Source organism: Paramormyrops kingsleyae, chromosome 2 (genome assembly GCF_048594095.1).
Source record: "Paramormyrops kingsleyae isolate MSU_618 chromosome 2, PKINGS_0.4, whole genome shotgun sequence".
Lineage (NCBI taxonomy): Eukaryota > Metazoa > Chordata > Actinopteri > Osteoglossiformes > Mormyridae > Paramormyrops > Paramormyrops kingsleyae.
In genome coordinates this window covers 39031626-39043745 of record NC_132798.1, presented here as the reverse complement: position 1 = coordinate 39043745, position 12120 = coordinate 39031626, and the positions used below count along the sequence as shown (strand labels likewise).

The following is a 12120-nucleotide window of genomic DNA, read 5'->3' as shown; positions in this document are numbered from 1 at the left end:
CGCTCACAAGCATTACATCACACACACTCACAAGCACAAATGCCAACCACTCACCAGTATTTATCAAAGGTGGCCAGCTTTGGCTTAGGAAGGAACTACATTGTTGATAAACAAAGGGTTTCCTCTAAGAACAGGTAAGGAAAAGCAGGGAAGTTCTGAAAGGGAACTTTCTTTGGTAGAGTTTCATCTTAAGTGTTGGTGGTGCAGGTGTTTTGTGATACTCGCTCTGCCATTGTGGCTGATTCTGAACCCATATTTCAAACAGCACCACAAAAAATGTACGTGGTTTTAAAAAACACATTCCACTCCCACCTCAAATGTTTGTCGGTTTTGGGTACATTTCCCAGTGCATGGCTATGAGTGTAGCACCTTCCTTACTGCAGAAGAATGTGCCAACATCTGCACAACACAGCCTACAGACCATTTGAGAGGCACAGCACTCAACACTGAATATTTTTCCTTCATTACCAAACATGTGATCCCAGACCATTATTAATTACACAGTTGCTGCAGACATGTGGTCAGGCAGGGTATCAGAGCCCTTTATATAAGGCTGTCAACTTAATTGGTAGCAATTTTGAGCTTAAAATCCAGTACTTGTGAATGTTGTTTTTTTTACGGAGATAACACTGCTCACAGGCTGAGAGCCACGTAGCCAAAGTGAAGATGGTGAAGATTATCCCATGGTACCTGCTGTATATGCTGCTTTTTTGCTGTTAATGCTTTGATTTAAAGAAACTGATTTTTCCCCAATTTATTTGATCTCAGTGGTATTAAAATTAGTGATTCAGTTGCTTAATAAAATGGGTAAACAATTCAGTTAAATAGTTCAACACAATAATGCTGGAAGTGATGCAGATTAATTTCACCTCCAGCTCTGCATGCATATGGAGTTTGAGTACGGACTCCATCTTAAGTGAGTACAGACTCCATCTGCAGTGTGTACCAGTATCAATGCCGCATGAGATTTTTTCCTGATCATGTAGCCCTATTGTTACATCACACACTGTGTCATCATTACATACTGCATCCCCATACATTAGCTGTACCCTCTTGGACATTTTACGCGTGATAACATGTGATCACTTATTGGTTGTGCACAGAGTGTGTTTTTGGTGGCAGTGAGTATGTACAGCTGTGTCATCATAATGGCACTTCGAGAGCTGTATGAACGTGCGAGTTTGCTCTGCCAATTGATCGCCTCTCTACATGTTTGTTTAGAGAGATCTTTAGCTGTCCGGAGGCTCCCTCCTCAATCAATCTGCCGGAGCTGTGCTTTCCCTCTTCAGCGTTTCCTGCTGGGCGATCGATGCCCTCTGAGTCCATCTCCACACTCTGACACAGCTGGCCTTGCTTGTCACTGAGAGGGATGAACTGAGGGAGTGATGGAAAGATGAAAGACTCAAAAAAGCTGCCTGGGATAGCCATTCCGTGCGGGGCTGGGTTTTGATGGGTCTGAGCCCCATTTCCACTAAAGCCAGTTATGTTGTGTGATATGATGTGTTCATCTTGTATTGCCAAATTCCCCCCTGCAGTCTTACCCATTAGTTAGGTGTCCTGTACGTGTTGACAGACTGCCTACATCACCTGTATATTTGTGATTCATCTGCTTTCTATCACTTGTCCAGTTCTGGTTACACTCGTCCTGACTGACAATTACTGGTTCTGATTCCTGGCCTACAGCACTAGAGCTCTTCTTTGGTGGCTCCATGTGAGCCAATGTGGAAGTATAAATGATTGAAGATAAATTGGCACCCTGTACATCAGCCCCACCCCCTCCAAACTCCATTGTTGGTGTTAATGATGGCTGGGATTCACTGGCCGCACGCTTCTGCCTGTCACTCTGGTTCAAGACGCTTCCTATTACTGTTTTTCAAATCCAATTTCCCATCTCCATTGTGGTCATTGTGCTACAACTCATTACTGCCGGCGAATGGGATGAAGCCGCAGAGGAGCTGGTCAAATGCTGAAAGGGAAAATCAAACCTAATTATTGCTTATTGATTTCACAGACAAAAAAAGGCATCAGTTTGTCCTGCTGGCCCAGTACTGTAGGCCTAGTCTATATGACCTGTCAGTCAAGCAGGAGTGCGACGAGGAAAACGCTTCCTCTGTGTCTGCTTGTCCAGCAAGGTCCTTTATTTTTATTTGACTGCTTTGTGTATGTATTTACACAATTTTGGAGGAATTCTTATTCACTGTGTATGTGAGGTATGCCAGTTTCTTTGTGCTTGTAGAGCCATGCTTGTCTTACTACTTAAATTCACCATGATCGTGGTTGTGAGGGCATAGTTTTCGGAAAGGGAGATTGTCAGGGGGCAGCGAGGTTGTCATGGAGGAGAGAGGTTGTCATGGAATTTTGTTACCAGAATCATGCAGTTTTGCATCCATAGCCTACTACTTTTTGTAGTTTGAGATGCCCTAGATATGTGTATAACAGGGGTCTCCAACTCTGGTCCTGGAGAGATACTATCCAGTAGGTTTTCTGTCCCACTTGGCTTCTGATGAGCCACACTTGTTCCTGGTATTTACCTGAGAACAGGTGTGGCTCATCAGAAGCCGGGTATGATAGAAAACCTACTGGACGGTAGCTCTCCAGGACCGGAGTTGGAGACCCCTGGTGTATAATATTGCTGTAACTTGTAGTTTAAAAATGCCTAGTAATACTTGTTCAGGCTTTGACCTCAGTATCCCTGAAGCCTAACCCTTAAATCTGTATTTATTGAGAGGATGGGTTTGCATGTACAGAATTTTTAACTATTTGATCAGTAAATATACAGTAAATGGCTTAACTTAGTGACCAATGATGAATGTGAGTACAGTGGTACCTCAGAGCTTGAATTTAATCTGTTCCGAACTCCAGGTCGAATCCTAAAAAGTTTGAGGTGTGATCGAATTTTCCCCATAAGAAATAATGGAAAACCAATAAATTGGTTCCCGGCCCCAAAAAAATATACCTAAATATGTTTTTTTAGCATTTAAACACAAAATGAACCAGATAAAACAAGAACAGCCTATACTATACTAAACACATTTAAGCACATTTATCAAAACAGTAATTTGTAATGTAAGAAAATAAATGTATCCAAACAATGTGTCCTGCCCCGATCGTCCGCTCCTTCCGTGTGCCACGCCCCCTCGTTAACCCCATGTAGAATCCCCGTGTGATCAAGTGTTTCTGGTTGTTGTCATTAGTCCTTTGTATTTCGTCCGCGTTTCAGTTTGTTTCCCCAGTCCAGTCATTGTATTGTCCATCTGCGTTTTGCCTGCCTTACCTGTAATTAAACCCCGTATTCCCCGATACCCTGACGTCTGCGCCTTTGTCTCCGTTCCGTCCCCGCTCGGCACAACAATATTATTATAATTAAACGTATTAATGGTTTATTATTAATATTAAAATAATGAATAAGAAATCTTTATTTTAAAATGTATTTTATTATATAATAATAATTACTGTTACTGTCATTGTCTAAATGTATTTTTACTGTCTAAATATATGTATTCAGTTAGTGTAAACATGCACGATGCTATCACAGCTAATGCGAGGCTGAGACTGAAGCTTTACCCTTTGTTTCCGCTGAGTGACGTGCTGCGAGACTCATTTCCCCGCACGTATTATCTTAAGTTATCTTAGGTAGGCGTTCACGGTTTGACTTCTGAGATTCAGATCGAGCTCTACGTAATTTTTTTTTCAAACTGGTTGGTTCGACTTTTAAGAAATTCGAGTTCTAATGAGTTTGAGAACTGAGGTACCACTGTATTTTGCTTCCCCAGATCTTACTTTGCCAGTTTCCTATTCAGGCTTTGTGTAGTATGTTCTGATCAGTGGTTCCAGCTCAGGGCTTGATCTGACCAAACCGGGAGCTGCACTTGGTGCTCAAAATGCTTCTTAAAAGTCAGTTAGAGTGATATGAAACCATTTTTCAGGGTAAGAAGTTTGTAAGGCTAAGAATATAAAGACATGATAGTATCAACAACAACAACAACAAATTTATTTTTGTATAGCGCATTATCACAACATTACATTGTCCCAAAGCGCTTTACAGCATCCCCACCCAAAGCCCCCAGTGAGTAAGCCATAGGCGACAGTGGCAAGGAAAAACTCCCTAGAAGGAAGAAACCTTGGGAGGGACCAGATTCAAAGGGGGAGCGCATCCTCCAGGGGCCAGCAGGGAGAGTCAAATACAGTTAAAGTGGTAAACTTTTCATCATTTTCTGAAAGGGTTAGTACTACTTAACCTATTATAATAATCATCATCGTTAAAACATCATTCTTCAGCTTGTTTTTGTGAGTCCTTTTGGGTGACCTCTTTGTCTCTGTGACAGAATAGTAGGCAAACGTTCAAATAAAGAATGACCATAGAAAAAAACGAGTGGGTTGGATCACTCATTAATTTATGAATGACGTTACGAGATACTTTAGTTTTGAGAAACACTCATTTATCAATCAATGATCTTATGTATGTGGTAACAAACTACTTAGCTCTACTTTTTTTTTTTTTTACATTTTGTCAAATAATTACATAATGCAGCATTATTGCATAATCTGCTCTTATAAGGACTGCAGTCTGTTTTATCAGACTCAAGAGTAAGCACATTTATATACCTTACAACATATGCAAAGGGGCTTATATACATACATACATATATACAGCATTTGACTATTAATAATTAGGGCTGCAGCTATCGATTATTTTAGTAAACGAGTATTTTATCGATTATTCCATTTGCATTGAGGATTTTTTTGTAATCGATCGATGAATCGTTTCAATAATCCCGATTACGTATCTGCACTCGATATCACCGGCACGCCACGCACTTTGTGGGCAGAGCCTGTATGTCCGTTATAGCCCAACAAAACTACAGCTAAAAGCGGCCCTGGGGACCAAATCATTTGTCCGTTATAAGCAAAATTCTGTTATATGCGAGTCCGCTATATCCAATACTTTTTCTGCATGTTTGTAAAGGCGCACGGCCGGTGTTCTGTCATAACATCCTACAGTACCTATCGAGACGTGCTATCGAGCCTTTCTGTGCATGTGCAGTTCCACTGTCTTGGGATTAGGGTTAAGTTTTAGGGGTTAGGGTTAGGTTTAAGGTAAGGGTTTTAGGGCATTTTGGGTGGTTAGGGTTAGGGTAACAGTTAGGGTTAGGGCTATCGATTTGCACTACGGTAGGATGTTTTGATAAAGTAGGACGTTTTGTCAGAACACTGGGACCAGCGGACCTCATCTGTTATAGACAATATTCCATTATAAGCGAGTCCACTATAACGGGATTATACTGTAACAGTATTTTATTTATCTTTATTAACCTTAAAAGTTGCATTGTAGGGTGATGAACTGTAAGTGATCAAATTATGAGAAAAATTATTCTTGAAACAGAAACAACGTTTCTTAGTGACAGCCAAGAGAATGAGGATCACTCTGTACTCTGATCTTTGATCTTATTGCCACTTCTCAAAAACATTATGTGAATAAAAATTTGCACCTCAAAATTTTCCCTGTGATGGACCCCAAACCAACCCAAATCTGGAACTGCACAAGGGAGGGCAGCAGAGGGTGAAAACGAAGGCTGCCGCTGAATTCTGGTGAACATAACTGCCATCTAAATGTGTTATGTGAACCTTTGTGCAAACTTCCCAGAAGCATTGTACAGAACAGCAGTTCTCAAACTATGGGGCACAGGATGGTTTTCTGAACATTATATAATAACGTTTATATTGTTTTTTTTCATTGCCAGTCTCCCTACTTGGCAAATTTTATCCATACCATTGTGGGGAACTCAGCAAACTCGTCATGGAGAAATTTCATCTTGTCATTTTTAGAAAGGTGGGGAGAGTGTGTAAACTAGGATTTTAATAATAATATTTTCAGCGTTTTATGTGAAATTTGTCGGTTAACCCTCCTCTCCCCCAGCTAAATGTATTGTGGTGGAATTTAATCACATCACTTAACCCTAGTTCAAGTCAGTGGTGGCACATAAAAGAAAGATCTGGTGAATCTGATTACATTAAGACTAGTCACACTATCTGCTCCAGGGGTGCCAGATAAATAGTGTGACCCTGCACTCCGACCCCAAGCTCTCAGCTGTGCGTGCGTGCGTGTGTGTGTGCGTGTGTGTGTGTGTGGATGTTGTGGGGACCATTTTTTTGATCCACACAAAGGAAACTCAGTTTAATAACAATCTGTGACCAGTCAAAAAATGAAAAAATGCCAAAAGTCTTGTATTAGTTTGGTTACTTATGGTTAAGGTTAGGCCTGGGTAGGGATTAAGGTTGTCATTGTTGTTGGGATTAGGGTTTTGCCCTTATAAATTATATAAGACCACAAAGATATAAATACAGGTGTGTGTGTTTATGAATATACATTATATGGACAAAGGTATTAACACAAACATCTTATTCATTGAATTCTGGTGTTTTCTTCAGACCCATTGCCACAAGAATGGAAAATCAAGGTTTACAAATTTTGTGAAAGAATGGCTCATCCTGAAGAGCTCAGTGAATTCAAGTGTGGTGTTTGTGAAATTTCTTCATGGTCCATGGTCAACCGTAAGTGGTATTTTTACAAAGTGGAAGCATTTAGGAACTACAGAAGCTTGGCCATGAAGTGATATTCTACATAAAGTAACAGAGAGGGGTCGCTGAGTGCTGAGGTATTAGTGCATAAAAGTCACTACTGTTATGTTGACTTAATAACTGCAGAGTTCCAAACTTTTAACTCTGGCATTAACCCCAGCACAAAAAATGTGTGCCGGGAGCTTCATGGAATGGGTTTTCATGGCCAAACAACTGTATGCAATCCTCACATCACCAAGTGTAATGCCAAGTGTTGAATGGTGTAGTGTAAAGCGCTCCAGCACTGGACTCTGGAGCAGTGAAAATGTGTTCTGTGGAGTGATGAATCATGCATTTTTGTCTGGAAGTCTGATTTGTGAGTCTGGGTTTGACAGATGTCAGGAGAACATTACCTGCCTGACTGCTTTGTGCCAACTGTAAAGTTTGGTAGTGGAGGGATAATAGTATGGCTTGTTTTTCAGGGGTTGGGCTAGGCCCCTTAATTCCAGTGAATGAAACTCATTTTGGATAATTCTATCCTTCGAACTTTGTGGAAATAGTGTGGGGAAGGCCCTTTTCTGTTTCAGCATGATTATGCCCCAGTGCACAATGCAAGGTCCATAAAAACATGATTGTGTGAATTTGTTGTGGAAGAACTTGTCTGGCCCACAGAGAGCCCTGACCTCAACCCCATCAAACACCATTGGGATGAACTAGAATGGAGATTGAATCAGGCCTTCAAGTCCAACATCAGTGCTTGACCTCACAAATGTTCTTCTGGATGAATGGGCAAGAATTCCCAGAGATGCACTCCAAAATCTTGTGGGAAGCCTTATCAGAAGAGTGGCAGTTAATACAGCTGCAAAGGGGGAGGCCAAATCTGTATTGATGCCTATGGCTTTAGAATGGGATGTCGTAAAAGTTCTTGTAGGTGTAATGGCCAGGTGTTCCAGTACTTTGTGTATATTTATTTATTAGTGTGTGTGTGTGTGTGTCTGAATAGGAGAGATTGATTAACTATGTTTAACGTGAGTTCAGCCATCAGGCAAGATAAACTCATTTGTTCTCCAGTGTTCCTTGTCGATTTGTGTCACCTTAAACCAAAGCCTTATATCATAAAGAAATATGAGCAACGGCAACATTGCCACTCAGAAAATATTTATTTTTAAGCAACATATATAGGCAACAACGGACACGTTTGGCAATGGCATTCCACACAAAAATAGGCTTAAAAATAAAGGAATCAATGGTCTTAATAGTCTAAAGAATATACAGGCTAAGCATCTACGTTTTAAATTCCTCAATTTTTTCTGTTGATGCTGCTGCTGCGTCTCTATAAAATAAAATTTCACTTACAGCGTTACGTGAAATTTAAAAAATCCTATTAGACCTACTTTGAATGACAAAACAAATTTATTTGATTACCAATATTTACCAATATAGGCTTTTATACTTTAATTTATAGACTTGATATACTACAACCATATAAAACTTGCTCACGTTTTGCTATGGCTTCCGTCTGTTCGCATAAAACACTCTCGTGTTTCTGAGAAAAATGATTCCAAAGTGAATCTTTACTCACTGAAACAGTTTCACCACCTTGTTATTCTTGCTCTACATTATTGTCATCTATACGTTTGATAAGAATATTAATATTAATCAGTTTCCTTTGTGAAATACTTTGCGAATTCCATCTCGGCTAATTTCTTTAATAGTCTTGATAATTGTACAGATGAATTCTGGGTAGATTTGGGCACGCCTCAGAATCGTAATGTGAGCAGTATCGGAGCGAAATTGTAGCGAGACAGAGCGACCGCTCCAGCCTTAATTAAAAAAACCGGTCCTCGCTCACGCTCAGCTCCGCTCACATTCTCTGGTGTGAGTACAGTGACTTCCGCCTGCTGTGACGTCATGCGCATTCCCTTCGCAGCACGAGGAGCGTAAGATAAGACGTGACGATCTGGGAGTATTACAGTGGTCCCTCGTTAATTGCGGGAGTTACGTTCTAAAAATAACCCACAATAGGCGAAATCCGCGAAGTATGATTCTTTATTTATAAATCGAATATTTTCATAGTTAGAGCATTGGAAACCTGTTTACAACCTTCTAAATACGTTTTTTAACATTATTAGAGCCCTCCAGACATGAAATAACACCCTTTAGTCAACATTACTTTATGACTGCTGGACACGGAAGCAGGAACGGGGAGACAAGGAATCAGGATTGAAGGGTTTATTTGGAATCACTCCAAATGCAGGACACAGGAACATGTAACGTCAAAACGTCAATGGCAGACCTGGGGTTTTAGAGACTGACGTGGACTTCGAACTGAATCAAATTGACAGGAAACAGCTGGTCACAATCGGGGTTGCATATGTGGTTAATAAGGAGGCGTGGCACACAAGAGGATCGGACAGGCAGGTCATGACAATCACACTCGTATTACCCAAAATAATAGAAAAAATAATAGAAAATAAGAAATATTAGACGTTATAAATATCATATTGTTATTATTGCTCATTTAATTACGAAGAGCAAAGATGCTTCCTATGCGTAGCGATGTCATCTTTTTTATTGTCTCGATCAACTTTTTAATCAATAGACAAAAAACCGCGATAGAGTGAAGCCGCGAAAGTCGAAGCGCGAAGTGACGAGGGACGACTGCATACGCTTTTAACAGAAACCAGTAGCACAGCGATTTGCAATCTATGTAAAATAAAGTTTTGAAGTGGAAATAGCGTTTAATGGACAATTTAACAAAGCGCACGCAACTGCGAGACAAAACAAAGCAATGGATGATTTGGGAGTCGCTAACTTAATTGGACTGTTTTGCGAACTCGCTGCAGCTTGTGATACAAGAGGGGCTGCCATCGCAGCAAAAGTGTAACTGCACTGATGCCAGTGGGAGAAAAACTGTGTTAAAATTTTAAGCATTCGCCACTTGTGTATACTTGCTTTGAAAAAGAAGAATAAAAAAGAGCTCTTGTATCGAATCTGTATCGGAATTGGAACGGAACTGAAAAATGTGGATCGCCCATCTCTATATTATGGATTATTATAAAGATGTATGGCTCAGAGATGTACGGATATACTTTTTATCATGCACACTATTGAGTTAGATGACCATAATGCCTACTTTTTGCCGTGGAATTATTTGAAACTTAATTTGGGCAAGTGCCAGGTCTAGCATACTAAAACCAAATTGTGCTGGGAGACATATGCATCATTACAAAAATTTCAGCAAATAAATTTACTACCGTAAAACCCATAGTATTCCTTCACTCCAGTCTTTGTCTTTGTTCTCATGTTTTCTTTATGTAAGAACAAAATGTTATATTTAATTAAATTGAAAATTAATTTTAGAGCTCAAAATAGTAAACAGGGATTTCATGAGCTCACTTTAGTATTTCCTTCTGAATATTAACCTAAATTGTGCACATCAAGCCTGTGAGGGCTCCATCTATGCCATTAGTATATCTGTTATATGTATTATCTATAGTTCTTACTGTTATGTCACGGAAAATGTTGGTCATAGTGCAAATGAGAAATAAATATAAATAGGCACATATTAATTAAATAAATGACATTTTAAAATAAAGAAATATAAGTAACCATCTAATTGGTGCATAAATATTCTGCACATTGGTATGTAAGTGGAATGTGCAATTAATGAATAGGTGTAGTTTCAGAATTGCTTGCCTCAACCAAGACTCGGAACATTCAATTGCTTTTCATATTTCCAGTTGACCGATCCAGTATATTTAGAACTTGTACAGGTTGGTGAATGTGGGAGGAGTAATGATAAGACGGGCGGAGAAAGTGACGGGGTTGTCCCGAGATTGCTGTCGTTCCGATAGTCACCCTTTCTAGTTATCTTCTTAGGTTCCTGCTTTGTTTGGAAAATGTAGTGTAGCTCTTGCTCTAATACTACTTATACTTTACCTGGACATTCACTGGAAGCTCAGCCTAGTTGCACTTATGCCTAGTTGACTCCTTGACAGCTATATGTTTGTAATGTCCTACTTGCTTCACTTGTATGTCTTTTTGGAGAAAAGCATCTATAAAGTACATTTAAATTTAAATCTGTATGAATTATTCATTTATATCATTTTTATTCTCCCTGCATCACTGCTTTCTCTAGACATGCCGAAGAAGATGAAGAAGTCTGAGGTGATGACTGGGGTGCTGGAAAGCCTAGAGGGAGAGGAGGAAGCCAGTGAATGAGGGCCCTGGAGATTTGACACCTCTGGGTGGCTGGGGGCTCGGACTGCTCTGCGAGCAACACAAGGCTGGTACTTTGCACTCTGATTGGTGACTGCAGATCGCAGATTGGTGTATTTTTCAGTCTACAGAGAACCTGCATGGGGGGGGGGATCTCCATTAAGTGACAGAGTGTTTTGTCATCGAAACTATTATATCTGAACCTGATTTTTAAAAAATAATAATTTGATGCATTTGGAATGAACATGCACACACGCTTCCTCATCCAGGAACCTGATCCTTCTTCAGAGTTTTTTTTTTTAATTTAACAGTTTCTCAATATATTTTCCCTAGTTTTTGGAGTCATGCTCTGTATTCAGGAAAACAGATGGTCCTCTGATTAAAAGGGCATTGGGGTAACAATTGTCCTCCACTCATGATACTTTCTGTTATTTTACTGTTTTATTTTTCGCAGTATAACATGCACTATAGAAATATGAAGCCTCAGTCATCAATCACTGCTGCAGTAGGCTTGTTCAAACAAAACAAAAATATATTTTGGAAATTTAATCTTATTTAAGATGATTAAGTGTTGGAATAAGTAGTTGCTTATTACATGTTTACATTAATAAAGTGTGACAAGTCCACTGTAAGATTGTGCTCTAGATTCAAATGGAAATTTCTGTAGTCCCTTGTTTATACTCTACAGTCTAGTTCATCATGCTATAACATGGAAACTCCGTACTTCAACAACAGAACAACATGATACGCCCATTGTGTATTGTCAAAATGTTCTTTTTTTTTTTTTTTTACAAATAAGTTTGGCATGATTTAATTTTTTCAATTTTAATAAAAGTTTGTTGTTTCAGTTTTTCCCAAATGCTTAAAACATTTCCTGAAACAATATGTCATTTTCTCAATGCTAAGCACAAACCCAAAATTACATAATGGTTTACACAAACCCCACACATCAGAAAAAAAATGAGATACCTTACACACATCAACTTCCATGTAAATCACAGTGTGCCTTCAGGGTGGCACATACCATCCAACGAATCTATGGGCATCCCATAGTACCTCTTACACAATGAAAAGATTGGTTGAGAACACCACAATAAAAAGTTCTTATTGCAATATATCCAGACTTCTGCTTTGTGCAAAGTTTCTGTTTTGTGTTTACTGTACTTAGAGTATTGTGAAACCATGCAATTCACAACAGTGCAAGTACAGTAAAACTCATTTGGATCATCTTATTTCCCAACTCCATACAGCAGAAAAAAGCAATGATAGGCATGAAAGCACAGTGGAAACAAGGCATATGGACAATAATCTCCGCAACTCAGTAATCATCACACAATGAAT

At 39.5% G+C, this 12120-nt stretch overlaps 1 protein-coding gene across 1 annotated transcript in view; it reads left to right on the top strand.

Annotated features, from left to right (window-relative positions):
* rbm19 (RNA binding motif protein 19) overlaps positions 1-11896 on the top strand; it is a 39512-nt gene extending 27616 nt beyond the window's left edge. The window contains exon 24 of the mRNA XM_023845451.2: positions 10700-11896. Coding sequence (XP_023701219.1) covers positions 10700-10782 — 83 coding nt within the window. The 3' untranslated portion in view covers positions 10783-11896. The remainder of the gene's footprint in view (positions 1-10699) is intronic.
* Positions 11897-12120: the final 224 nt, after the last annotated feature.